Below are 27,931 nucleotides of genomic sequence, written 5' to 3'. Positions count from 1 at the left end.
AACAAAGGGTTGACTGTGTGCTATGTGTGTTTTACTAGGAAAACATACTGCTGTGTATTTCTCTGCTGTGCAGAGAAATACACAGCAGTATGCTACTGTTGGCAGGAGAGAGACCTGTATTGTTTACACAATTTACGCCGGGTGTTGGTGGGGAATCTCCGTCCGGGATGCAGTGATCAAAATCTGTAGCCACCAATGGAAATGCAAAATCACGTACTGTCTATATTCATGATTTTGCGCAGCCCTGCTGCCCTGTAGCAGTAGCTCTGCTATAGGGCGGTAAGGAAGCGGTTAAAGACCAACCATTTTCTTTAGTTCTGGATACAGTAGGGATGGTTAGATATCTCCTAAATTGTAAGCTCGAAAGAGCAGGGCCCTCGATCCCCTCATGTTTTGCATTGTATTGGTATTGTTCTTTCACATGTTCTGTCCCCCTTTGTGATGTACAGCGCTGAGCGAACCATTGGCGCTTTATAAATACTGTATAATAATAATAATAACTCTATTGAGTTTTTATTGCTGTCTATATCCCCACTGGAGGGATTAACCTGCTCTTAGCAGGAAATTAATATGTACAGTCTTGAGTAAAGAAGGGAAAGAGGAAATATGAATAAAACATTTAAATACATTAAGGGAACAGCTAAGATCAAGAACATATTGACATGGCCTCAAACTAGCAGGAGTGAAGTTCAAAACTAACCCTAGAAAGTAAAATTTTCCCAAAAGAGTTGAAGCTTGGAATACATTTCCAGCAGAAGTAGTGAGTACGCAGAAATAAAAAAAAAAAATGGTCATATCACTTGTGCTTCCAGGAGAGAGGCTGTCATTAAAGCAGGCCTTGCATTTTCATGCAAGGTGAGCTTTAAAATATTTGTATGTCTGTTATCACATTAATGTTGGTAGTTTGCATAGGTCTACACAATTGTCCTTGTGATTTAACACTGGATGAAGGTGGCACACATTATTAGTAAATTATCTGTTTGTATAGTTATCATATTGGTGTACTCTGTGCAATACAGGGCTTGACAAATTTGCTTTGAATCTAGGAGGCAGCTGAAAAAGTTAGGAGCCAGTTCTTTTTTTTGACTAACGGCTTTATTTTCAATGACGGAGATGGCAGATCTTGAATTTGCGCATGGAGGGGACTGGAGCCGAGGTTTTTGGGGGCTGAGGTTTTTGATGTGTGTGTGGCATGCTGTGTGGGCTGGACTCTGTTCGTCTCAAGTGCCACATGTGAGGACTGGTGGTGAGGAGGAAGGGTGGGCCACGGTATGCACGGATTGGCTGGTGTCAGGGGAGAGGGGAGTGTGGGAGAGCATTTCTGCACAGCAACGGTGGGTCTGAAGGGGGAGGGGGTGGAGGGTGCATGGGGATGCCGGTGTGTGGAGAGGTAGAGAGAAATTTTGGCTCTGCTGTGAGTAAGCTGCATGTCTGGGGCGTCGGGCAATGGGAGCTGCTCGTGCCTGGTGCTGGCGGTGAGTGGGCTTGGTGGAAGACCAGGTGCCAGGACGTGGTTTCTGGGATTTGACATGCCCTGCCCCCCCCAATATATCCTGGTTTCCCCCCTATACATCCCTCTCCCCCCCCCGCTCTGTATACACACTGAATCTGGTTTGTGCCATCTGCCCTTACTCAAGATGGACACTGGCAGAAATGCCAGGGGGTGTTTTTCAGAGTGATTTCTCAGCAAAAAACAAGCATGGAGACATTGGAGACATGGATGGATAGGGGACTTGCTTTGAATATTAAAAATGAATTAGATAGCATTTTTCTGTTGTGGTGCAGTAGTGTAGTTCCACTTTAAGTAGCTAGTATTTTATTATGCTTAGACTGTAAATTAGGAAAATAGTACAAAAACAATTTAAACTTCTACAACATAAACTCTTTGTTTAGTTCGACTGCAACAATGAGGGAATAGTGAATTTACACTTACCTGTACACTGGCATCATTAGGATGCGCCTTCATGGCTTGGAGAGCAGTTAATGCTCCGCCTCCTTCCATAATAACTTTACAGTTCTCAGGCTTACGTAGGGCTAACATAGCAAGAGCTGCACAGCCCTGTTCACAGACCTGCAGGGAGAAAGCACATCTTATATCATCCATTCAGTTGTCTTATCTCAAATTAGCCTTATGCTTTTAGTCATTTAAGGAACATACAAATTGGAAAGAAGATATTAAAACTCACCAATGCCTGTGTCGCATAAAGACTAAGTTTACTTTTCAGAAAAAAATGATAAATGCACATAGTTTTCCAGAAAAAAATAGCATTTATTATTTTTTTCAGATCAGCCTGCAGAGCTGACATTTTTACAGACCGCAACTTATGTCATACTTACGGAGCTCCAACACTTGTCTTTCTGGTCTCAACTCCAGCAGCTGCAGTGATTAACTTACCACTAGGGAATGTTTGGTGAAAATCTTGTTAAAAAGGTAACCCAAAGTGTTTTCAGTCACTCCACAGTGACTGCTATTTTATCTCATGATGAACTACTAGATCACTAATTTAGGAATGAGACAATATTAATATTTATTATAAGAAAATATAGAAGTTCAACCCCTTAATGTGTTACTTCTGTTTCATGTGATCACTATGGCTGAAGCTCACAGAGGTCAGATGATCGAACAAGCTGTCACCATTCTGGATACTGCTCAGGAATCAGCAGGATGGGTTCCAGTGTGCTGGGAGAGGCACTCTCAGCACACAACCTCAGGCTACAATGGACGCATATGTGCAGTTGGTTGGGCGTTAAAGCCACAACTGCTTTTTAATTTTTTTAAGATCCTGAGGATTGGTGATTTTGAGCTTTAAAAGTATACTAATGATCTACTTGAACAGTTGTCCTGTTGTATGGTGTTCAGCGCTGCAAATGAAAGGATGACTCCAGTTGGCTGCTAAGGTATGAATACTTAGATTTCCCCCCAGCTCTCACAGGCAGTAAAAAGAGAATTATAAACTAAAGGATTCCAAATCTGTTGATTTCTATTAATTTTTACCAGAATGTTAGAGAGGTGTCTGGACATCGCAAGAACAATCAGGTCTGTCCCTCCAGAACTGACTATTGCATCTTTCACGTCGTCATTGCCAGCAATTGCCTTGATTGCACTCAATACCTGCTTTACAAGCTCCTGAGAAAAGAGGATTTGACAACACCAGTCATTTATACAGATATCCACATTTACATCTATCTTATTATGTATATCATGTTTTTTAGGGGCAGGAAGGTTAAATGATCAGACAACAAAACAGATCATCTGAATTCAATGGGGTTCCATGCAAGACTTAGGGGAGGAAGCTATACAATGAAAGGATTCTGGTCATCCATACCACAGTATTTTAGTCTGCTTTTTAGAAAAAGGAGCAAACATCATCACAATTTCAAACATGGCAACTCTACATATTTAAAACACTTTTATTTTTATTTTTACGGATGACTCAATATAAAATACAAAATATGACTGATTTTGATAAGCCTCTGACATTGTGTTCTGATCACACAATCTCCTCTATGTTAGAAGTCCCTAACTGTAATCTTCCTGTGAAGGTATATTATATTCATAGCCACAATTAAAAAATAACTGCTTCAGAAATCCACATCAACCACTGAAGAAAAATTCTGGTCTAATGTCAAATTAATTTTTACAGCTACCTGCTAATCTGACCTAGAATCCTGCTGAAAGGAGAAAATATGCAGCTCAAGACTGGACAGTCTTAAAACTTTGCGTCCCCACTTCCACAAGTATATCAAACTGATAAAACAGATTTAGACTGAGCCAAACTGGAGAAGCTGCTATTGAAAAAAGGGTTTGAGATACTGATGAGCAAATCCATTCAGGCTCTCACTGTGAGTTTGGCAAACCCTATTAGAAATTTGGTGACCCCCAACTGAAGTGTATGGGAACAAAACATGTTAACATGATCTGGCCATTTTAGGGCTAAAAGGCAAGTTATTGTCAAGGAAAAGGATTGGGAAGCTGGACAATTGCAGAGCGGATATGTACGGATGCCAAATAAATATTTTTTCTACATACTGTACAGTGGGGAGAGCGTCTTTTTCATACAGGATTGGGGCAAAATTAAACATACACAAATCCTTTAAAAATTACAAGCTTGAGGGGGATTCCTTAAAACTGTCCATGGTGTTACAGAACAGTGTGAATCTAACATACAACAGTGACAGCACATACTATATTTGGCTTTACTTTTTTTTACAATAAATCTTACTGTTATTTTTACTACAGAAATAGGACTGGAGTGATATAATGCAAGTTGTTTCAGGCACACATTGCTTTTTTTTTTTCTTTTAAACAATGGTGCAGTGTGGCATTCACTTGCTGCTGACTAAGAGTTAAGCCCCGTACATATGATGAGAATATCGGACGAACAATCGCCCGGTTTTTTTTCACCTGCTAGTCTCACATCGAAAGTGAAAAGGTTACTAAAGATATGAAAATTCTCCTATGAAAGAATAGAATTTCAAAAGTGATGTCATGTATTGTATTTGTATTATATTTTCGGACGACTACTGTACTAACTAAACGAAAATCGTACGATCTGGTATCGTATGAGAAAAATTTTCACACTTGTCCCTTCGGATATTGTCGCACGAATTGTCGTGATTGGCTCTTGAAAGCTGTGTACTAATGATCCGATTATCGGACGATCGGTCCTCGTACGAAATTTTTCGGATAGTGTGTACGGGGCATAAGGATCAGAAGCTCCCCTGCTCTCTCCAAGAGTGGTAGTCTCTACTATGTACAGCTATGTACATTGCTGGACAACTGACATGCTATCCTGTACACCTTGCTGGAGGATCAGAGATAGCTAGTGAGCTGTGATCCCTTTTTTAAAAGGTGCTTTGAACACCCCAACCGTAAAAAAGGTCCTATCAACATAAAATAAACAATATACCCCCAAAAGAAATGAACACACCAAAATATCAGCCCCTGAAAAAGAAGCCCTTACCACTTGCTACCCAAAGGCCATATGTAAGTGACCTGAACTTCAAGTGGTACAAAACAAGCTCATAGTTTGTTATGGAAGGGATAACAGCTGCCACGAATCAACAATGAACTAAAAAAAAGCGTCCAATAAAAAGACCAGCATAAAAAGAAAGCAAAGGGGGTGATTGCCCAGACATACACTAAGTGTGGGTTTACAGAATGTAACTCTAAAGTAAGTCTTTCGGTGGAAGCGGCTTGCCTGTGTTACAAAGGATAATGTCTGCTAATTACCTGATGATCGATGCAGTCAGCTAGAAGAGCCACCATGAAATTTAGACCACCCAGGTCAACAACATCTTGACAGAACTCATTACGTACACAAAGGCGGGAAACTGTAGCACATAGTTCACTTAGTACTCCAGTATTATCTGTAAAAGCTAGAAGACAAAACAATAATCATTCCAGCTGAAGAGCAGCTTTCTGCAAATTCCTTCCAATATGTGGAACACTCCACAGGCAAGAAATCTTGCATGAAGTTTACAAGTGCATTTGAGAGTGCAAGATATTTTGCACTCACTAGATAAAAATGTACTCCATTTACATTTACACAACATGTATTTATTGAATAGAAGTAAAACATTACAATGAGGAACCACTGAAGCTCACAGCCTTCTGCTAACAGCTTAAGCTCTCTGACAAGTAACAGGTAATGTAAGAAAATGTTTTGCCAGGGATTTACTAGGAACCATTACCACATCCCAGAAACAGGTGAAAAGAACAAATCCATCTGAAGGCAGCCAACAGAAATTCGGGATTTTGAAGGTGAATTATCTCACAGAAAATTCCAACTGACATTATTTAAAGCAGAACTAAACCTTCCTATTCTTTTCAGCCAAGGAACCTACCATATTAGCCTCTGTTTGATCTTCAACTGCCATGATGCTGCACATGTGATCAGTAATGACACCAGCGATTTGATGGTTTGGCAGTTTAGTTGAGAGCACCAGCAAATGTGACAGTTAGAATTAAAGTGTGTCAAATCGATGGGTTTAGTTCCAGTTTAATATAAAAATACAAAAGTTTATTCCATATGACCCAACCTCAACAACAGGTTAGTTGTGTTAAAATCATCAAAGCAGATGTCAAAAGCTGTGTAAGAGTTTCAGTATCTCACTGCAATTTGCAGGTGTGCTTCTTCAGGAGTAAGGTGTTCTGGAAACCATAAATCCCCTCAGGATGTTAATACAAAAAGGTCACACGGAAAAAACACATGGAGATGAGCGCCACAAAAGAATCCTAAATGTGAATGCACTTTATGGGGAAACTGCCTTCAACAAAAATGAACCCCGCAATGACGTCCAGGTCCCTGTGCAGTGGATATAAAAAAAAAGTCTACACACCCCCGTTAAAATGTCAGGTTTTTGTGATGTAAAAAAATAGACAAACATAAATCATTTCAGAACTTTTTCCACCTTTATTGTAACCTATAAACTGTACAACAAACTAAAATCTTTTAGGTGGAGGGAAGTAAAAATAAAAAACTAAAATAAAATGGTTGCATAAGTGTGCACACCCTATCAACCTTTTCTATCAGCATGGCACATCTTGACTTGGCAATATTTGCCCACTCTTCCTTGCAAAAACACTCCAAATCTGTCAGATTGCGAGGGCATCTCCTGTGGCGTGATCTTTAGATCACGCCACAGATTTTCGATCAGATTCAGGTCTGGGCTCTGGCTGGGCCATTCCAAAACTTTAATAATCTTCTGGTGAAGCCATTCCTTTGTTGATTTTGATGCTGAAAGATGACGTTCCTCTTCATGTTCAGCTTTCTAGCAGAAGCCTGAAGGTTTTGTGCCAATATTGACTGGTATTTGGAACTGTTCATAATTCCCTTTACCATGACTAAGGCCCCAGTTCCAGCTAAAGAAAAACAGCACCAAAGCATGATGCTGCCACCACCATGCTTCACTGTGGGTATGGTGTTCTTTTGGTGATGTGCAGTGTTGTTTTTGTGCCAAACATATCTTTTGGAATTATGGCCCAAAAGTTCAACTTTTGTTTCATCAGACCAGAATACATTTCTCCACATGCTTTTGGGAGACTTCAGATGTGGTTTTGCAAAATTTAGCCAGGCTTGGATCTTTATATTTGTAAGAAAAGGCTTCCGTCTTGCCACTCTATCCCATAGCACAGACATATGAAGAATACAGGAGATTGTTGTCACATGTACCTCCCAGACCAGTTTTCTTCTCAACTTTTCATCAATTTTGGAGGGATATCCAGTTTTCAGTAATGTCACTGTTGTGCCATATTTTCTCCACTTGATGATGACTGTCTTCACTGTGTTCCATGGTATATATAATGCCTAGGAAATTCTTTTGTACCCTTCTCCTGACTGATACCTTTTAACAATGAGATCCCTCTGATGATTTGGAAGCGCTCTACGGACCATGGCTTTTGCTGTAGGATGCAACTAAGAAAATGTCAGGAAAAACCTACTAGAACAGCTGAACTTTATTTGGGGTTATTCAGAGGCACTTTAAATAATGACTCCTATTTAACATGATTTTGCATGATTGCTTAATTCTGAACACTGCTACAACCCCAGTTATAAGAGGGTGTGAACCCTTATGCAACCACATTATTTTAGTTTTTTATGTTTACTCCCCCCCCTAAAAGACTTAAGTTTGTTTTTCAATTCGATTCCTATCGCCCGACGCCTGGGACATGTAGTTCCGGGCGTCGGGGCAGGTAGTTTTTTCCTATCTTTAACCCTGCTGTGGGCATGCAGTAGGCTCACCTGTCAGGTGGAAGCATTTGGGCAGCAGCACTGCCAATTGCTTCCACACAGTGCCAGCCTCTCTCCCCCCCCCATCCCCCCCGAGGTCTCCTGGGCTGGGCTCCGGTTGCCCATCTGCAGGACCAGGAATGGCTCACTACCGTTGGCTACAGGGGAGGGAGGCGAACGAACATGTCTGCTCCCCTTCTTGTCCTGACGTTATGATGTCACTTCTGGGTCCCCGGTAAGAGATTCCTGGCCATGGAAGCTGGGAAAGAATGCAATGCAGTGTGATGTGCACCACATTACATTCAGTGGAGCACAAGGGAGACATGCAGGGTCTTTTAGACCCTAGATGCCTCAATAAAGAGAACCTGTCACCAAAAAAATCATCACATAGGGGACTTTATCCTCTATGTGGTGAAAAAAAAAAAAAGTTAAAAAACCCCAAAAAGTTTTTTTATTGTAAAAAATGAAAAAGTTACACCCAAGCACATACCACACCCCCCAAAAAATATTTGAGGCCCCCCCACCCCTACATATACGCATGTACAAATGTAAAAGCATGCACTGGGGTGCATATGCATAAAAACATTCATTACGATACACATATCACATATCGCCGCGCACGCCAGAATGAGAGCAATAATTCTAGCACCATACCTCCTCCGTAATGCTAAATTGATGACCTATAAGGAGCTTTAAAAGTGTCGACCTATAGAAAATATAGGGTGCTGAAATTCTGCGCCATTTCATGAGCTCACACAAATTTAAGTTTTGACATGTTGGATATCCATTTACTCGCTGCAACCTCATATTTTACGAAAAAATAGGGTAATTTATTGCTTATTTTGTGCCCTAAAATTAACTTATTTGTATTTTTTACTGACATTTTGCGGTAATATCATGGGACACAAAAAATTGGAACTACCACTATTTTATTCTCTAGGGTCTCTGCTTTCAGAAAATATATAATGTTTGGGGGATTTTGTAATCTTCAGGCCTAAAACGATTTTTAAACTTGTGCAAAAAATGCAAAAATGGCTCTGGCAGCGAAAGGGATAAAAGATAAGCCCTGACCCACCCTTTCCTGAGGAGCAGCCAATCGGTGCTCATTACACTGCAATGTCTCTCCCCTCCCTGTTAGTCCCCGGGTGCAGTGCTGAAGACAGACAAGGAGGGGAAGAGATAAACAGTGCAATGTTAAAAATATTACACGTTTAGGGCACCATAAAGCCCCTTTTGTTTTTAAAACCCCCAGACATTCCTAATATCACCTCCGATTTAAATACAGTTTTGGGTAAAATTTATTTATTTTTTTATCTGGACAAGTAGATTGGGGTACCAATTTAGTCCCTGGACAAGCAGTTTTAAAAAAATGTCTACACCCCTGCAGGTCACAATAAAGGTGGAAAAAGTTCTGAAATGAAATATCTTTGTCTCACTTTTTTACATCACAGAAACGTGACATTTTAACAGGGGTGTTTAGACTTTTTATATCCATGGTATATGTTGAAGATCCTATGTGCCCCCTATAACACAATCTAGAGAATGCAATAGATCCATATAGGCACCTTTCAAGCACACAAATGTGATATATTATATGCAAATATATTATATATGCAAAGAAATGGAGTGTGTTAACACAATGCACCAGATTGGGGTGTGGATGGACCCTTAGGATGGCTATAGAGGGTCTGGTAATTACAAGCAACTATCTTAGTTTCAACCGTCACTTGCAATTTGGTAGTGTCTAATTTCTTGGTATGTTAAAACCAGCACACTGTCTATGTTCAGGGACATGCACTGGCACAGATGTCAAACTGGGAGCAGAGGATGTGTGTATGGGACTCCATGCATGCAGATGCATAAGATATTTCTGCATCCCGTGCAGGCAAACACAGCCCTTTGCACAGATATATACATAAGTATGCCCCTATGAACAAAGCCATATCAGTTAACATTGTTTACAGATATCTCTATGTACTACAAAACACTCCCTCCTATGGTTTGAAGAAGAGAAAAAAGTGGAATATGTTCTGTAGTTTAACACTTTGCCTTACGGTGTCATTGCTGTTCTTCTATAGATAGAGCATGGAGGCAAGTAAGTGCTTTCAAACTAGGACAGGAATGTGTTACTGGCAGGATCAACTGGTGAAATAAAGGTTAAAAACATGAAAAAAGAAAATGAATACAGCTAATACACTTAGGGACTGGTGAGCTGAGTTATATTTAATTCTTGATCTTGGGTTTAGATAATCTTTAAAAAAGCCTTTGTTTCTGAAACACAAGCAGAACAAAATATAATGCATACCTTTTGCAGCTTCTATCAACAGTTTCAGGCCTCCATTCTCCAAAACAATCATCTTCGCATGATCATGTGCATGTCCAAATGGAACTCTAATGTCATCATCAAAGGTCATAATCCTCAAAGCAGAGCAAGCTTCACGCACCACGTCTGGATCTGCTCCATGGTTTGATATGGCTTCTGTAAGGTGTCGTAAAATACCCACTTTAACAAGGTCTTGTCGATTCTGCTCATGTTTCAGACATGTGTGCCGAGTTAAACGGATTGCCATTAAGGTCACCTCAGCATCATGTGAAAAATTCTCTAAATTACGAATTAACAGCTCCTGTCCAACACCTTCGAACAAATCAGGCTGCCCATCAGTGAGAGATGACATAGCATAAAGAACGTTCAGTAGTGCTTCCCTGTCATCCTCAGAAAGTTTCCAGGCTTCAAGAACCACTGGATAGGCAAACTTCTGTCCTGCTAGGTACCGATGCCCCATACCCTGTTTACACTGATCCCCAAACTGAATAAGAATTTCAGAGAAACTGCTTGTAGACCCAGAATCCACAGCCTGTCTCAATGAGTCCAATGTCTGCAATAAAAAAATAAAAGAAAACAACTGATCTATACTTAATAAACCTTAATTTGTTTGATTGTCCATGCATTTAGAACATTCTTAAAGCAAAAAAAAGAAGAGATTTCCCTTCTTGTCTCACTGTCTTCCTGTCACTGGGAAGTAAAGGGAAACCTCCTCAAGATTGAAACACCAACATCAACTGGACAGGGGTTCCATCCTTTCCCCATTCCATTAAAAAAAAAAAACAGACACTGCAAAGATTTTTGGCTGCAGATTGGGTTTAAAAAGCCAATTGCAGTGCAGTGCCTTCCCATCCATGTTCTCAAAATAAAAGCAAACCTACCTGCAGAATGTCATGGCCTGGGGCAGCCCCACTATCATCATTTTGTTTTCGAACTTCCTTAATTATGTTTGTCAGGTCAACACCTAATTAACCAAAGAAAAAAATACCATTTTGAAAATCAGTTAATGCATTTTGAAAAATTAAATGAATATTAAAGCAAAGCTTCATCCAAAAATACGATAAAAATAAATAGCCCAATAAAAAGGTAAAAAAACAACTTTTGTGACATTATTCATCTTCAACCCTGAGATTTCCTCTAAAGAAATTTTTTCTGCCACTTGATACCCTCGCTGATGGCCTGCCCACTTTGTCTGGGCCCAGGTCACCATGGAGCAGTCCCAGATTGTGACTGGATAGTGAATGGAGAAGCTGCAAAGTGATGAACTCATGGCTCTGTCATTCTCCTTCCTCTTCCTATCAGCATGCTTCATGTCAGCACATATACTTTTAATCAATAATGCAGTCAGTTTAAGTGTAATTAAACTGTGACTAAACCCACATCATTAAAAACTATCAATAAATGCCGTATTACATGTAGTTTATACTCATTCAGTATGGGATTCATTTTCTGTATTCTACAAAAAAACCTGGTTGATCCTGCTGTTCTCTGTCTCCCCAATGCAGCTGTGGAATTTGCAGAGCAGTTTGTTTCTATGCTGATCATTTCCTCTTTATCACATCTTAGCAGCCCATGTGACTACAGAGTCACACGTGTGGGTGTATACACAGTGGTAAATGACAGCCCACTTCCTCCCTCCTCCTCCATGCCCACTAACCAGCTAAACACAATGGGGGTGGGACATTACATCTTGATTGATGGAGGTTTAATCTTCCTGTTATTCCAAGACACAGGCTGGAGGGGCAAGACACAGCCTGTAACTGGCAGAAATCCGTCCACAGCATGTTAATGCCAAAAAATAATAATGCTTTCATTTCAAATATATATTTGTATGACAATTGAAAACAGTTTATTGATATTAATTATTTTTACTCTCTATCCCAAAGGCTGTTCTTTATCTTGAACATGTGACTAGCAGCAGAGGAATAGAAGCTCCTCTTGCACTGTTTGACTGCAGACAGGCTGGGAAAGAAATTGGTCATGTAACAGCTGTATATCAATTAAGAAATAGGGACTTATTTGTTTTGTTTTTTTGTGTTAGAATACTTGCAGTGCCATCATCCACACACAGAAAGAGAATGGATAATGTAAATTAGAGTGTGTGTTTAGTATCACTTTAATGTGATTGTGAAGTGTCTGTTTTTTTTAAATAACAAACAAGTTATACTTACCTGCTGTGTGCAATGGCTTAAACAGAGCAGCCCCGACCCTCCTCTTCTTGTGTCCCCTGCCAGTGCTCCTGCTATCAACTGGTCCTGTGAGGAGGGAGAGAGCTGCTGCTCTCAAGCACGGCACTACATCAAGATTGGGCTAAGGCAGTGTTTCTCAACTCCAGTCCTCATGGATCCCAACAGGTCATGTTTTCAGGATTTCCCTCAGATGAAACAGCTGTGGTAATTACTAAGGCAGTGAAACTGATCAAATCACCTGTGCAAAATAATGGAAATCCTGAAAACATGACCTGTTGGGGATCCATGAGGACTGGAATTGAGAAACACTGGGCTAAGGTAAGTATAATGGGGAGCGCTGCACACAGAAGGTTATTTACCTTAATGCATAGTTTTGGATGAAGTGGAGAGAGAATAGAGCACCTGGTTTTTTATTGCTGTCTATTTTTCTATTACGTATATTCACCCTCTCTATTTGTCATGTTTACGATATTAACAAAAGTGAAAGAAAATCCCTAAATTTTGTCTCCTGCTGCTGTCAATCAAATCTTGTGCGGAAGGAGTGGAGGATGGGGCCAAGCAGCAATGTGTGTGTCAAAAGACGCGCAGAGCCTGGCTCAGACTCAAGCCGCCATGTGTGCCACCATAGGAAGCAGCTTCCTATGGTGGCACACGGAGAAAAATAGGAACCAGGAGCGCCAGCGGGGTACCCTTGAAGAGGGGGATCGAACAGAGCAGGTAAGTAAAACGTTTGTTATTTAAAGAAAAAAACAAACCAGCTTGTACTATCACTTAAACCGATCAACATTAGTAAGTGCAGACATAAGGAATTAGCTGCAAAGAGTAAATACTGAAAACACCATTTACAATTCAGACCAAATCTTTATATTCAGCTGTCTGGTACCTTGTGATTCAAACTGTTGAATAGCTTCATTCAAAGCTTCTTCTGGTTCCATATCAAATTCTACCACATTTTCCTGTACAACGGCATCAAAAGTCTCCTGTGTTATCCATTTGCACGCCATTTTCAAGTGTCTAATGCGTTAAGTCTTATCTAGAAAAAGAAGTTAGAATGGTACAGTGTGAGAGAACACAGATGTTAAAATGTTTTCTTAAATTAAAACAAAAGGAAAAACTTTTATTTAGTTTTGGATAGAGGGGAGAGGGATTGGAACCAGTCAGATGGCATTGCTGTCTGTGCACTCATTAAGGAGATTCACCCTATTTGTCCTGTTTACCATCACCATTAAAAGTAAACTAAAATCCCAAACTTTGGGTTGCCCCCAGAAAAGTATCAGTCAGCTGCTGCACCTGCTTTCCTCTAATGAGGAAAATTGCAGGGTGTGCATCCTTTAGGCGTAATCTCATATTGGGGGTATCTCACAAAAAATTACATTTTTGTTGCAATTGATGCCTGAAATCTGACTTGTATCTTATTGCAGACTTCTGGGAACTCAGTGAGCCAATCACACAAGCAGGAAATTATGTTTCTGGGGGGTGTTCTGCATGTGATACTACCAGTCCATCTGCTGATAGTACAGAGCACTTGGAGATGCTCTGCACATGCTCAGTTTAGTGCTTATTGCTATGTATTTTCCTGGGAGAGTGCATGTGATCAGCACAGAGCCAATCAGCACTGTGCAGACAGAGGTCAGGGGTACTGCATTCTCCTAGAGCAGAATGAAAATTCATCCTACAAGATTAACCAGTGCTCAGCCAGACACTGATAGAAGTCACAAGACTGCTATATACAGCTGATGAGAAAAGGTATTTAGCAGTTTTTACTAAAATAATTGCATTTCCATGTTCTGTGGGAGACCAGATGTGTGCTCATTAAAGTTACTAAACCCACAACAGTAAAAGCAGTCTGTATATGCAGTAAAGCATGCTTGTTATACTCACTGTGGAACCTAAGGGGTTAATCCTCTGCATTGTGTAAAAAGGCTGTTTGATCCTGTCTTCTCTGATCCTCCCCTTTTTTTTACTGCCCCCAATCCACCTATCATAGTACACAGCAGCAGTGGCAAGTCAGCACATGCTCAGTTTAATGTGGATTGCTAGAGTTTTTTTTTTTTAGGGAGGGTGCATGTGATCAGCACTGTCCACACCGGAGTCATGCAGCCTCATTGGACAGTCAGAGGAGAATGAAAACTCCTCCTACAAGATTAGCCAGTGCTTGGCTGGACACTGATAGAAGTCACAAGACTTACTGCTGATGAGAAAAGGTATTTAGCAGTTTATATTTACTAAAATAATTGCATTTCTGTGTACTGTGGAATACCAGATATAGTGAATGCAGGGTCCTGGGTTTAGTAACACTTTTAAGTATGGCCAGCTTAGGCAGTTGCAGATCCTTCTAGAACCGCTGATGACTACAGTCCCTGATGAAACAGTGTACAGTTTGCTGGTTGTCATGGGCAGTACGAGCTCATTGTTCCCTATACCCAGACAAACAGGGCGCCTCACTGATAACAGAACACACACAAGGCTAGGCAGCTCTCTTGCTCCTAAACCTACAGCAGTAGATCTCAATACCTGTACACAAACCTCCTTTCACTAGCCGTCGGCTGTTACACGAACCTATTATGGTTATCACCATTCAATCCTTCTCACTGGATCTTGTATCCGCCACCCCTTCCTTCCGTGAGCCAAGCCTCGTTCCGGTGCCCCTCCACAGATCACATGACCTTCGCTGAGCCAGCCTTCGTTCTAGGACATGTGCTCCAATCACATGGCGAGCTTCCTGAATGAGGCTTGAATCTTGGTAGGTCATGTGATCTTGCCGAGCGCTCTCAGGAACGAGGCCTGGCTCTGGACGGAAGGAGTTTGGTGCGTGCAGAGGAAGGCCCCAAGATCCGCTGAGGAGAACTGAATGCCGATATCTGTATTAGATTCGCCTAACAACTGACGGCTAGTGAAAGAGGTTTGTGTACGGGTAGTGTGAATTACTGCGGTGGGTTTAGGAGGAAGAGGGCGGGCTGACCCTGTGTATGAAATCATTGGTAGGGTGTCGTAGGTATAGGGAACAATGAGCTCATGTGCTCAACGCCTCACGTTGCACACTTATATACGAACAATTACCGGCAAACAGCGGAACACGTGACCTCCTAGCTTGGTCTGGACACCGAGCTAGGCCTAGCAGCTGTGACGTCCTAGCACAGGCTTTAGGCGGGACAAAGAGCAATGCTGATTACAAATAGACAATTCAAGTTTAACGTGGCACAGCCTTACAATATTACACCAAGTGTTTTTACCACACGCAACCATGAGTTTAACCGCTTTCCCACCGCCCTATAGCAGAAATAGTGCTGCAGGGCTGCGCAAAATCGTGTGTGTATGTGTGATTTTTGCATTTCCGGGTAGTGGTGTGCACATGTCCTACCCATGCTGCCATTAGCGGCCTCTGCTGTTGATCACCAGGTCCCAGCCGGCGATTGCCTGCCTGCCTGCCTGCACCCGGTAATTGCCAAGTAGCACTGAAGGGGGAGAGGTCTGTGTGTAAACAATACAGATCTCTCCCCTGTCAGCACCAGCATGTTGCTTTGTATTGCTCTGCACAGCTGATCACATTAAATATTGAATACAAGAACAGAGAGCGCTCAAGACTCTGATTAGGTCAGCAGCAAATGCACTAAAAAGGAACCTTATATAAAACATAAACAAAAATTAGTGCAGCGCTGAAAAAAAATTAATATATGGCCTACCTCATCGCAGGCTATCCCCTCTTCAGTCTATCATGAATGCTGTGGCCAGACTCATCCACCTTACTAACCGTTCTGTATCTGCCACCCCTCTCTGCCAATCCCTCCACTGGCTTCCTATTGCCCAACGGATAAAATTCAAAATATTAACAATAACGTATAAAGTCATTTATAACTCTGCCCCAAATTATTATTATTATACAGTATTTATAAAGCGCCAATAGTTCGCTCAGCGCTGTACATTACAAAGGGGGACAGAACATGTGACAGAACAATACCAATACAATGCAAAACATGAGGGGATCGAGGGCCCTGCTCTTTCGAGCTTACAATCTAGGAGGGAGGGGATAGTGGTACAGGAGGAGATAGCTGTGGGGGATGGAGTGGTAGGAAGAGTGGAGGAGGTCGGTCAAGTTAGCAGGGGGTAGGGTAGGCTTCCCTGAAGAGATGGGTTTTCAGGGTGCGCCGAGAGGAGAGTAGGTGATAATCTGATGGGTTGGGGCAGGGAGTTCCAGAGGATGGGTGACACCCTGGAGAAGTCCTGGAGGCGGGCATGGGAGGAGGAGACCAGGGAACTACAGAGAAGGAGGTCTTGTGAGGAGCGGAGTGTGCGTGCTGGGCGGTACTTGGATATTAGGTCAGTGATGTAGTTCGGGGCAGTATGGTGGACAGCTTTGTACGTCAATGTTAGGATTTTGAATTTGATCCGTTGCGCAATCGGAAGCCAGTGGAGGGATTGGCAGAGGGAGGTGGCAGAAATGGAGTGGTTGGAAAGGTGAATGAGTCTGGCAGCCGTATTTAGGATGGACTGAAGCGGGGATAGCCAGCGGCGAGGCAGGCCAGTGAGGAGGGAGTTGCAGTAGTCGAGTCGTGATATGATGAGGGAGTGGATGAGCTGTTTAGTGGTTTCTGGGGTTAGGAACGTGCGTATTTTGGCGATGTTGCGGAGGTGGAGTCTGCACGAGTTTGTTAAAGATTGGACTTGGGGCTGGAAGGATAGGTTGGAGTCCAGAATGACACCCAGTACTCTGTCCTGCAGGGCAGGTTTGATATTGGCGTTGTTGGATGTGATGGAGACGTCAATGGGGGGTGGGGTCCGGGCTGGGGGGGAAGACAAGAAACTCGGTTTTGGAGAGGTTCAGTTTAAGGAAGTGGAGCGACATCCAATCTGATATGTCGCTCAGTAGGTGTGTGATTCGGGCTGAGACCGAGGGGGTGAGGTGGGGGGTTTAGAGATAGATTTGTGTGTCGTCGGCATAGAGGTGGTAGTTGAAGCCGTGAGAGTGTATGAGTTGGCCAAGGGAGGAGGTGTAGATGGAGAGGAGAAGGGGCCCAAGGACAGAGCCTTGAGGGACCCCAACAGAGAGGGGGAGTGAGGGGGAGGTGGTAGCATTATAGGTAACGCTGGAGGAGCGTTGTGACAGGTAGGATGAGAGCCAGGAGAGAGCAGAATCTCTGAGGCCGAGGGAGTGTAGTTTTTTGAGGAGGGGGTGGTCGACTGTGTCGAAGGCTGCAGAGAGGTCAAGGAGTAGGAGCACTGAATAGTGGCCATTAGCTTTGGCGGTTAGAAGGTCGTTGGACAGTTTGAGTAAGGCGGTTTTGGTGGGTCAGCAGCAAATGCACTAAAAAATTGTTTTTTTTCAGCGCTGCACTAATTTTTGTTTGTTTTATATAAGGTTCCTTTTTAGTGCATTTGCTGCTGACCTAATCGAAAGATCATCAATGATCTTGTCTCCAAATATCACCCAAACCGTACTCTCCGCTTCTCGCATGACCTTCTGCTCTCTAGCTCCTTTGTCTCCTCCTCCCATGCTCATCTCCAGAGCTTCCCCCATCCTCTGGAACTCTCTACCCCAATTTATCAGACTATCGCCTACTCTGCTCACTTTTAGGCGATCTCTGAAAACCTATCTCTTCAGGGAAGCCTATCCTGCCCTCAGCTAAAAATGGAATCTTCTACTCTTCCAACCAGTCCATCCCCCACAGTTACTACCTTTTTGTACCACTAGCCCCTCCCTCCTAGATTGTAAGCTCCAAGGAGCAGGGCCCTCCTATCCCTCCTGTATTGAACTGTATCGTTGCTATATTCTTTCCCGTTATATTGTAAAGCGCTGGGCAAACTGTTGGCGCTATATAAATCCTGTATAATAAGATATAAAAGTGCAATACTCAAAATATTCTTAATATTAAATACAAGCTATAACACAGGAGTGAATGAAGCGCTGCAATGAGCGCAATGAAACAAGTGCGGCTATGAAAGTCATAAAGCAAAGAAAGTGTTCGTATGATGGTGAGGTTTTGACAAACACCAGTCAGAAAATTGTGCTGCACAGGTGGTATCAAACTATTTCATGTGACTTTAATCCATGTAGGTAATTAATAAAAATGCGCACTCACCAGATGCGCATAGTAAAAGCAATGTGTTGAATCCTATAATGACCAAAGATCTGCAGGAAGCCCCCTTTAAGTGGACCAGACAGCATGGGAAGAGACTTCCTCCTCTGGATCTGAGACTGCTCTACCACCGTTCTCCAGCTGGAGTCCTGGAAATCATTTAGCTTGCTGCAACAATAGAAACTTCAGCTCCAGCTGTTATCTCCTCCAGATCAGAACACTCTGCCCAGGTTGATCACGTGATGAGGTAAAAGACCAATCACAGCAGCCTTTTACCACGTGATCCAATGATACTGCAGATCATGGAGTAAATATAGTTGCCGGTTATCGGTAGCACTTTCCTCACGCTGTCACAGCATGAGGAAAGTACTGCGGATAACTGCCAGCTGTCTCAGAGGAGATCGGCACTGATCATCAGGGCACTGATGACATTGTTCAACAAATTTTTATTTTTTGCCAGTTTTGGAAACAAAAGGATCCATTTCTTAATGAATTTCACATTCTGAGTTCAAATATAACAATGAAATTTGTCAATTGGCTCTAGTTTTTCTGTAAACGGAAAGTTTTCTACTATAGGCGTCATGACTACATAATGCACAATAATTATATAGATAGATGTCTTTCCACAAATATAAAGCAAGTGATATTGACTACATAACAAAGCCTAAATGGCATAATATATTGCATAGGATTACCAAGAAAAATTATAGCCATAAGCTAAGTTGAATCATTTTAATACTTCGGATTCTCACTAGTTTTGTCTTCAGTTTGTGTCGGTTTTGCTTCTCTTGGCTTTTCTCTTGTATTCGAGGAAAGGGCTATCTCTTACAACTGCACGTGACTACACGCTTCAGGTTCTTCCTCACTTGACTCAACCACGAAGGATTCTGGTGCTTTAGGAATTGGTAGCCCCTCTCCATGAGGAACTGGACGTATTGCCGATGGAATATTTGGATAGTGCACAGATAAGTTTTTCTTCTTATTTAGCCCTTTTACAATTGGAGGCACCATACAAAAGTAACAATTACTAACATGATCTGTTGGCTCTCTCCAAATCATTGGCACAGCGAAAGGCATAGATGCCTTTTTTCCATTCAACCATTGCTCCAGTGCCGTCCCACAAGAATTGCAGCATATATGTGGTGCCCAGCTCTTGTCCTGGTCCCCTATCTTGCAGCCAAAATACAAGTTGTAGGCTTTCTTAATCATCCCTGTTATCCTCCTTTTTTGTGAGATAAAAGTTATTTCACCGCAGATATAGCAGAAATTATCTGCTTTATTCACACAAGTTCGAGGCATTACTGAGTAGCCTATATAAGCAGAAAACGAAATGTAAAGACGCTGTCGAACTACAATCAGCTACAGATACTGCAGCTTTTATGCAGTGAAGTGATGCAATTAAAGGCTAATATTGCATCATCTCAGTATACATGCAATTTTCTATTGGTCACCAGTATCAATTGCGCAATATGCAGCTGAAGTTGCATCATAATTTTGAATGGCTTACGTCATTAGATGGGTGAATATATCATGGAAACTAGAGCCAATCAACATTTTTTAGGGTCATTTTCGTTTTCAGCACCCCAAAATTATGTAAGATTAGCTAATTTTATGCCCAAAACTTTTTACCTGTTGAACAGTGTGATCAGTGCCTCCGGTCAGTGCCATCAGTCAGGGCTGTCAGTCTCATCAGTTAGTGCTGTCTATTAGTGCAACATCATCAGTGCCTCCTCATCAATGCCTATCAGTGCTGCCTCATCAGAGCACATCAGTGAAGGAGAAAAATTACCTGTTTGCAAAATTTTCTAATAGAAACAAAGAAACTTTTTTTTTTTTTTTTACAAATTTTTTTTTGCTCTCTTTATGTTTATAGTGCAAAAAATAACACCCAGTGGCAATTAAATACAACCAAAAGAAAGCTCTATTTGTGTGAAAAAAAAATGCTAAAAGTGTCATATGGATACAATGTTGCATGACCGTGCAATTGTCATTCAAAGTGCAACAGCACTGAAAGCTGAGAATTGTCCTGGGCACGAAGGCGGTATACGTGCTTGGTAGGCAAGTGGTTAAGGTATAACTAAGGCAAAACTTGTACATGTAAATTTACATGTTATATGTAATGAAGACCGGGGTTGCCTTTTCAGCAGTTTTGCCTTAGTTATACTTTATAGCCCAGCTCAAGGAAACCAAAAAATTATTTGCGGTAGAGCTGCGCCTATACTACAAGGGTTAACTGCTTATTTGTCCAGTATTCAGCTTCCCCTTTAAACAGCGCTCCCCCATGCTCTGGCAATGGACTGGCCCTTTTTGGTTTGAAATCAGTCTTTATGAGGTCAGGGGACCTTAGGCCACTGGAGCATAGAAGAAAAGAGGCTGTGGGGGCCGGTCTAGCAGTAAGAAGGAGCCAGCAGGAGCAAAGGATGAGGTAAGTAAATCTGCTTTTCCAAATCCCCTAGATAAAAATGAGCATATAATCCTTTCAGTGTGGGTGCAGCCACACTGTAAGGTATAATTTTTAGGTTTCCTGAAGTTCAGCTTTATAGATACTTTAACCACTTTCCCTACAGAGGATTTATCCCTCTTTTTGACCAGGCCATTTTGTGTGATACGGCACAATTAGATCCCGGACCTCAAATCCTGGCTCCTGGAGTATTTGGCCTGTTCTGAATCGAGTATCGGGCCCAAAGTGTTTCCTTCAACATGCTCTGCACTGCAGTCAGGCGGCTCTTGTCCCGCAAGCTATGGTCTCTGCGCTTTTGCATGCAGGCTCTGGGTCTCATGGTGACTACCTTTTTGAAGCAGTCCCGTATGCCCTGTTCTACACAAGGGCTGTGGAGAAGGAAATCCTGTTCCAAGTGGGAAAGGTCGCCGGCTTCTCTGGACTATCAGATCTACCTGGAATAGTCGACCCGGGCCTCCCTTCTTTGGTGACTCCAGTCTCCGTCCCTAAGAACTAGGAAGTCCTTCCTTACATTTTACTGGATGGTAGTCATGACAGATACCAGCTGGTTGAGCTGGGGAGGAGTCCTAGGCTTTAACTCAGCTCAAGGTTGCTGGACTCTAGAGGAAGCTTGACTGCCCATCAATGTTCTGGAGCTTCAGGTGATCGGGCTGTCCTTGGAATGTTGGAAGGATCTCCCAGTAAGGATCCTGGTGGACTATGTCAATCAATAGGGTGGTACAAGAAGTGCAGTAGCGGAGTCGGAACTGTCTCACATTCTGAGGTGAGGGGAACAGTTTGTATGCCGTGCACATCACTGATGTTGAAAATTGGCAGGCAGATTACCCTGGATCAGGGGGAGTGGTAGATAACAGTAGGGCAACCAGATTCAGTAAAGGCTAGACAAAGCTCTGTGGACACCTCAAGGTGTTACTCCTCTGCAATGCTTGCATATTAGAATGGGGCATCTGCAGGATTACCTTCCGGCATCACAACATTTGGGGGGGGGGGGGGGACTGGCTGGCAGGGGGAGAAGTGAGAGGGGTCCGTAAAGGCTGTCAATTTTTCATTGACCATGAAGCAAGTCAGGTGATGTTTGACTTCCTGGAAGCTGAGAATGGGTGACTTTCAAGAGTGAGCAATGGTTTGATTAGTAGTGATAAACAAGAATGTGATCAATTTACCATTTTTTTTTTTTTTTTTTTTTTTAAATGAACTGCTTGTATGGGTTTAAGCAAAAGCGCCTCAACTGGCTCTTTTTGCATGCTATAGTGGAGAAGCATGTTTATCAAGGAATACACCCTGATCCAGAGTCTGCGCACTGTTGGGCAGGTCCACTAGAAGTGGTCCACGCAACTGAATGCAGAGAGGTGAGTGGCTAGGTACAAATTTAGAGATACGGGCTGGTATAAGATACCAACGCATAAGGACTTTATATGAGTTTTCAAGCGCAATTACATTTCTCAAGCAAGTAGCTGTGGACTCCCAAATAGCCTTCCAGTCTTCTGAAATGGCTACTCCTAGGTCTCGCTCCCAGTTTATCATGTAAATAGTTTTTTTGGGCACATGTGGGAGAATTGGGGCAGGAATATGAGTGAGATAAGGCCTGGGGAGTGTGGATCTGCATGGCATTTACTCAAACCACGTGAGTGGGAAGGAAGCGGGTTTGTTTAAGAGGAGGAAGTATACAAAATGTCTTAGTTGGATGTAATGAAAGATTTCCCCTGATGGTGGAGGTAGAAGGCCACCAGAGTATTTGACAGAGTCCTAAACTTTAAGAGAATGGGTCAAGGAAGGAGTTAGAGAAGGTTGGTGTTGGGGGGGGTTAGCCATAGTAGAGATTTAGAGGCCGTGATACTGCAGTAAATTTTTGTCCAACCATGTCCATATGGAGATTTCAGTAGTAGCGTGGAATTTGGTGAGCTGGGCCAATTGAGCAACCTTATAATAATGAAGAAGGCATGGAGTCTCCAATCCCCCCTGATACTTTTGTATACAGTACAGACCTGTTAATATGGAGCCTGGTGGTATGCCAGATAAATGAAAGAACTTTGTTTTGTAGGACACGCAGTACCATTGGCGGGACATGGACAGGCAAAGCTTGAGCTTAGCAAAGTAGTAGAGAAGCTTGGACAGGAAATATCCAAGAAATAGGAAGTTGAGACCGAGAATGAAGAAGGGAGACTAGAGATTTGAAAAGGGGATAACTCCCCAATATAGAGTATCGTAAGAGGGTGTCAGGTGTACCCCCAAATAGGGGAGCTTGGTGGCTCAAGTAAAGGGGAATGAAGATTGCAAGGATGCCAGAGTAGAAGAGGAGAGAGAAACATCCATGGTCTGAGACTTGGATTGGTTAATTTTGAGGCCGGAGAAGGATGCAAAGTCAGCGAGGACCTGAAATAAACTTGGAACAGAGATCAGCAGGGACGTGATGTTGAAAAGAATGTCGTTGGAAAAGAGCGATAGCTTTCCATGAATAGTAATTTATCAACTCCTTTTAATGTCCGCATGTATCACTATTGCCAATGGTCCGAGAGCAAGGATAAACAAATTAGGAGACAAGGGACATCCTTGTCTCGTTCCTTGTCTAATTGGGAACCAGGGAGATTGAAATCCAGAGCATCAGACAGAAGCAGAGGGAATTGAGTAAAGTGCCATGAGCCAGTTTAGGAAGCATCCCCAGAATCCCCATCGTTTGAGAGTGTGGAAGAGATTTGGCCACAATAATGTGTCAAAAGCCTTTTCTATATCAGTTGGAAGGAGCATGAGTTCTTGCTTTTTATGCTGTGCAGTATGGAGCAGGTTCAGGAGCTTCCTAATGTTATCTCCAACTTGTGGTTGGGGAACAAAACCGGTTTGGTCTCGATGTATAGGAGAACCAAAGCCAGAGTTTAATCTGTGGGCCAGAATTTTTGTAAGAAGCTTAACATTAAGGAGTGAGATAGGTCTGTAACTTCCCCAAGAGTGAGGGTCCTTGTTGGGTTTTGGAAGCATTACTACTTGCTCATGGAGCATAGTGGGAGGTACCGATGCTGCGGTTCTAATTTCATTAAACACAGCCACCAGGGAAGGGCTGAGAAGATCCACAATTATTTTATTTTATTAAATGACTGAAAAGCCATCAGGGCCTTGTCTTTTCGCAGTTTTCTAAGTTTTTATCGCAGCCTCGACTTCCTCAGGAGTGATTGGGACTTCCATTCTGGAGGCCAGAGAATCCGAAATGCGTGTTAGCTCAAACCTCTTGAAAAAAATCTCAGCCGCTGCAGCATCGAAGGGAGCTGGACCAGAATATAGTGTAGCTAACTGCTCCTTGAATTCTTCCACTATTTTTAGGGGGTTACTAGTGCCTACACTACTACTTGTGCGTAGGCTTATAGGGGGGGTGGACTGGATTGAAGCAACGCAGCCGGTTCGCCAGTGGGTTGTCAGGCTTATTGCCTTCGCTGGAAAAGCGTTGTTTAGACCAGCTTGGTTCATGAGTAACATGTCGAGATTAGCATCAATTTTTTCGAAGGCGTGCAAGTTCGTTTTTGTGGGGTGAGATTTAACTAGGGCAGTCCTCTCTGACAATTCTTTTTCTAATCTAAGCAGAAGTTGCTTACATTCTGTTTTCCTATGAGATGCCAATTGAATTAGGTGGCCTCAGAGGACAGCTTTAAGGGCTTCCAAAATGGTGGAGGCTGAGTCTACTGAGCCAGTGTTGAGATTAAAAAAAATTCCTTGGCCTTATCTCGTAGTTGAGTCATAATCTCTGAGGATGACAACACTGAATCATTCAGCAACCAAGAGGAGCAGGAATGTTTCAGGACTGGAGAGGAACAGGTAAGGTAGACAGGGTCATGGTCAGTCCAAGGGACAGATAAGATGTCAACATGGGCTACAGTGGGCAAAAAGGGTTGTGGGACAAAAATATGGTCAATCCTGGTGTATGTATTATGGGGTGAGAACAGAACGTAAAGTTTTTGTATAGGGGGTGTGTTTCACGCCAGGCATCCACTAGGGAATGTTGGGCAAGCAGCGTTTTGAATCGGTGGGCGTCAGGTGCTCGTGGTTGGGAGAAAGCCGTATCTACAGGGGACCTGTCTAACTTTGGATTGAGAGTAAGGTTGGAGTCGCCACAAAGGACTGCTTTTCCTGTGGTGCTCCAGTAGGGCTGGCAGGTGGAAAAAGAATTGAGATCTATTAGGAGCATAAGTAAGGATCTTAACTTCCGTATCCTGAAGTTGGCCCTGAAGGAGCATGTACTGTCCTTGGGGGTCTGCAATTTGCTTAGCAAAGGAGAATGCTTGCAGAATGCAATGAGCACTGCTTCGTTGGTGCTATGGACTCGAAGACTTGAAGGCAGCGTCAGCTAAAGTATGAGATGGGTGAAGCTGTGGAAAAATGAGTTTCCCGAAGACATGCAACATACACCTTTTTTGAGAGTGTAAAAACATGAAGACCTTGACCTGTTTTTAGGGAGAATTGAGTCCTTGGACATTCAGTGTGAGTAAATTAAGAGCCATATTGGGAGGGTAAGATACTTATAATGAACAGGTAAGCCAGGAGCACAGCTCTCCGAGGACCGAAAGGGGGGGAGAAGTGAAGGAAGAAAGGGGGGTGGGGGTAAAATAAAACATCCCCAGAATGAGGGGGTGAAGGAAAAAAAAACACTCCTCCAAAACAGAGGGGTAAAAAGAAGCACCCGAAGAGTGCTAGTAGGATCTGGAGACACAATTTGTGTCTTGGGGGATTGCAGGGGAGCATGGATCGGCTTCGGGAACAATTCAGCCGGCTAATCGCCTAGAAATCAATTGTACAGAACCTGGGATCCAGATCCTGTATAAAACAGTTAAACCAGGATTTCCGATAATCCATCAAACTGGCTGCAGGAGGTGTAAGGCAGTAACAAACAGGAGAGAGCTCCTCCCAATAAGTACAAAATAACTTGAATAATTAGTTTCACAGGCAAAAGCTCACAATTACATTTGACCATTGAAGAGCAAGACCAACTGAACACGGTGTCGTCCCCCCTCTCCCCCAGACTCGCCATAATGCTAGGTCCACTGATTCTTTAGACATCCTCCCCCCACATGTAAAAATCTTTCATTACACCTAACAAGGTTTTTGACCCTTGCGCCTAGGCATGAGTGAAAGGCAGTGGATGGATTAGAAAGGGTAAACGTGGTGGCAGAATCCCATCTGTCTCGGGGTAATTGTGTTGACATCAGATGGATAATATTGCTCTGGAAGTCAAGCCAAATCTTTGTGTAGTTAATGAAGAAACCTTACCATACAGTTTTTATGTTCCTCTTGCTCCCCTAGGGATGAAGTGCATGTAGTATTTCATCCTGAACATTTTGCTCAGTAGGAGAGGTCTAACTAACTACAGCACCGATTTCCAGCACTAGGCACTTCCCAAGACCAGCAGTCCTGTAAAAGGTGAGAGGTGTGTTCAGAGAGCATGCCTTTAAAATATAAATAATACTGAGCTCAGGTGCACTCACAGGAGAAGGGGAGTTAGCCTGTGAGCTCTGCCTTGGCTCCACAATGGGAATGTGCAGTGAATACTAATTCAGTGGGATGGGTTGAGTCAACATGAGTCTCCTGTTCCCATTGGAATGCTTACACAAGACTGCCTGCAGCACAGGACTAACCTGCCATGCACATTCATAGAACTGTAAGTTCCAAGGAGCAGGGCCCACCTAACCCTCTTGTATTGAACTGTATCATTGCTGTATTGTCTCCCTTTTTATATTGTAAAGCGCTGAGCAAACTTGGCTCTATGTAAATCCTGTATAATAACTGGTGGCAGTAGCAACTTGCTGCTTTGCGTGAGCTCCATAATGGGAACACCCACAAATCTCTAAAAGGGGAGTTGCTGACAGGCGGTAATGCAGAGGTAAAGAAGTGATTTACTGCACAATCATTCAGCAATTCTTTTATAAAATACTTATATTAAAGTGTTACTAAACCCAGGACCCTGCATTCATTATATCTGGGCTCCTACAGTACAGAGAACATGGAAATGCAATTATTGTAGTAAATATAAACTGCTAAATACCTTTTCTCATCATCAGTCTTGTGACTTGTATCAGTGTCCAGCCAAGCACTGGTTTAAAGCTTGTAGAAGTTTTCATTTTGCTCTGATTGTCCTAAGAGGCTGCATAACCCCTGACCCTCTGTCTGGACAGTGCTGATTGGACCTGTGCTGATCCCATGCACTCTTCCAAAGAACAAATAACTCTTTAGCAATACACACTAAACTGAGCATATGCAGAGTGACTCCTAGAACTCTGTACTATCAGCAGATGGATTGGGAACATTATAAGAGGATCAGAGAAGACAGGATCAAACAGCAATGCAGAGTATTAACCGCTTAGGTTCCACAGTGTTTTACTGCATATACAGACTGATTTTACTGTTGTGGGTTTAGTAACACTTTAAATACTTATTTGTCTGTCATTTTGCATCGTCTTGTTTTGATCGTGTGTGTTTTTGTTTTTTTGTGTGTTTTTGTTTTGTGTTTTTTTATTTTAAGACACTTAGTCCTGCAAGTTGACAATATTTTAGAACAGGATTTTGTGCTTTATGTAACCAATTAAATCATTTTTACTTGCAGTGTTAGAAACATGTCAGGCCAAAGAATTACACGGGATGCATTTGATGCTGTAGTACAGGAGAAGATGAAGAGATATAGAATAAGCATGGACCAAGCAGTTGCTAACACTGTACGAGAGTTTCAGATGGAAGGTGAGTACCATGTGAGAGACTTGTTTTTAAAAATAAAATGTTTTTATATATTAGTGGTGCACCGAAATGAAAATTATAATACCGATATTGAAAATTCAGAATGCATGTGGCCAAAAGCCGAAATGTGGGTAGGCTCCAGTTTTTTTTTTTTTTTTGTTTTTTTTCTACTTTCATGTATATTTTTACTTATTTTAACTTATGATTTTATTGCTGTCACATAGGGCAGGGTTGGGCAACCATGGCCCTCCAGCTTTTGGAGAACTAAAAGTCCCATCATGCCTCTGCCTTTGGGAGTCATGCTTGTAACTGGCAGTTTTGCAATGCCTCATGGGACTTGTAGTTCTACAACAGCTGGAGGGCCACAGTTGCCCACCCCTGACATAGGGGACCAATAGTCCCCTATGTGATAGCATATGAGTGACAGGTCCTCTTTGTAGGGG

At 42.5% G+C, this 27,931-nt stretch overlaps 2 protein-coding genes across 4 annotated transcripts in view; one reads left to right on the top strand and one right to left on the bottom strand.

Annotated features, from left to right (window-relative positions):
- Positions 1-14,917, bottom strand: part of ARMC6 (armadillo repeat containing 6) — a 29,768-nt gene extending 14,851 nt beyond the window's left edge. The window contains exons 1-7 of one of the 3 annotated variants that reach the window (XM_089670803.1): positions 14,805-14,917; positions 13,129-13,278; positions 10,938-11,020; positions 10,039-10,609; positions 5,234-5,379; positions 2,996-3,127; positions 1,934-2,071 (exon numbers count right to left, since the gene is read on the bottom strand). In XM_089670803.1, the coding sequence (XP_089526929.1) occupies positions 1,934-2,071; positions 2,996-3,127; positions 5,234-5,379; positions 10,039-10,609; positions 10,938-11,020; positions 13,129-13,249 (1,191 nt within the window). In that variant the 5' untranslated portion in view covers positions 13,250-13,278; positions 14,805-14,917. Of the gene's footprint in view, positions 1-1,933; positions 2,072-2,995; positions 3,128-5,233; positions 5,380-10,038; positions 10,610-10,937; positions 11,021-13,128; positions 13,279-14,759 lie in introns of all 3 variants that reach the window. The other 2 variants (XM_089670801.1, XM_089670802.1) reach the window with 2 other exon arrangements.
- Positions 14,918-14,995: 78 nt separating this feature from the next.
- The window catches only part of SUGP2 (SURP and G-patch domain containing 2), a 56,689-nt gene continuing 43,753 nt past the window's right edge, over positions 14,996-27,931 (top strand). Inside the window, exons 1-2 of the mRNA XM_089670800.1 lie at positions 14,996-15,147; positions 27,361-27,491. Coding sequence (XP_089526926.1) covers positions 27,371-27,491 — 121 coding nt within the window. The 5' untranslated portion in view covers positions 14,996-15,147; positions 27,361-27,370. The remainder of the gene's footprint in view (positions 15,148-27,360; positions 27,492-27,931) is intronic.

This window comes from Staurois parvus, unplaced genomic scaffold, assembly GCF_062004578.1.
Source record: "Staurois parvus isolate SC_StPar_1 unplaced genomic scaffold, SC_StPar_1.0 ptg000096l, whole genome shotgun sequence".
Lineage (NCBI taxonomy): Eukaryota > Metazoa > Chordata > Amphibia > Anura > Ranidae > Staurois > Staurois parvus.
The sequence above is the reverse complement of the archived record's forward strand: the minus strand, read 5'-3'. Positions and strand labels throughout refer to the sequence as shown.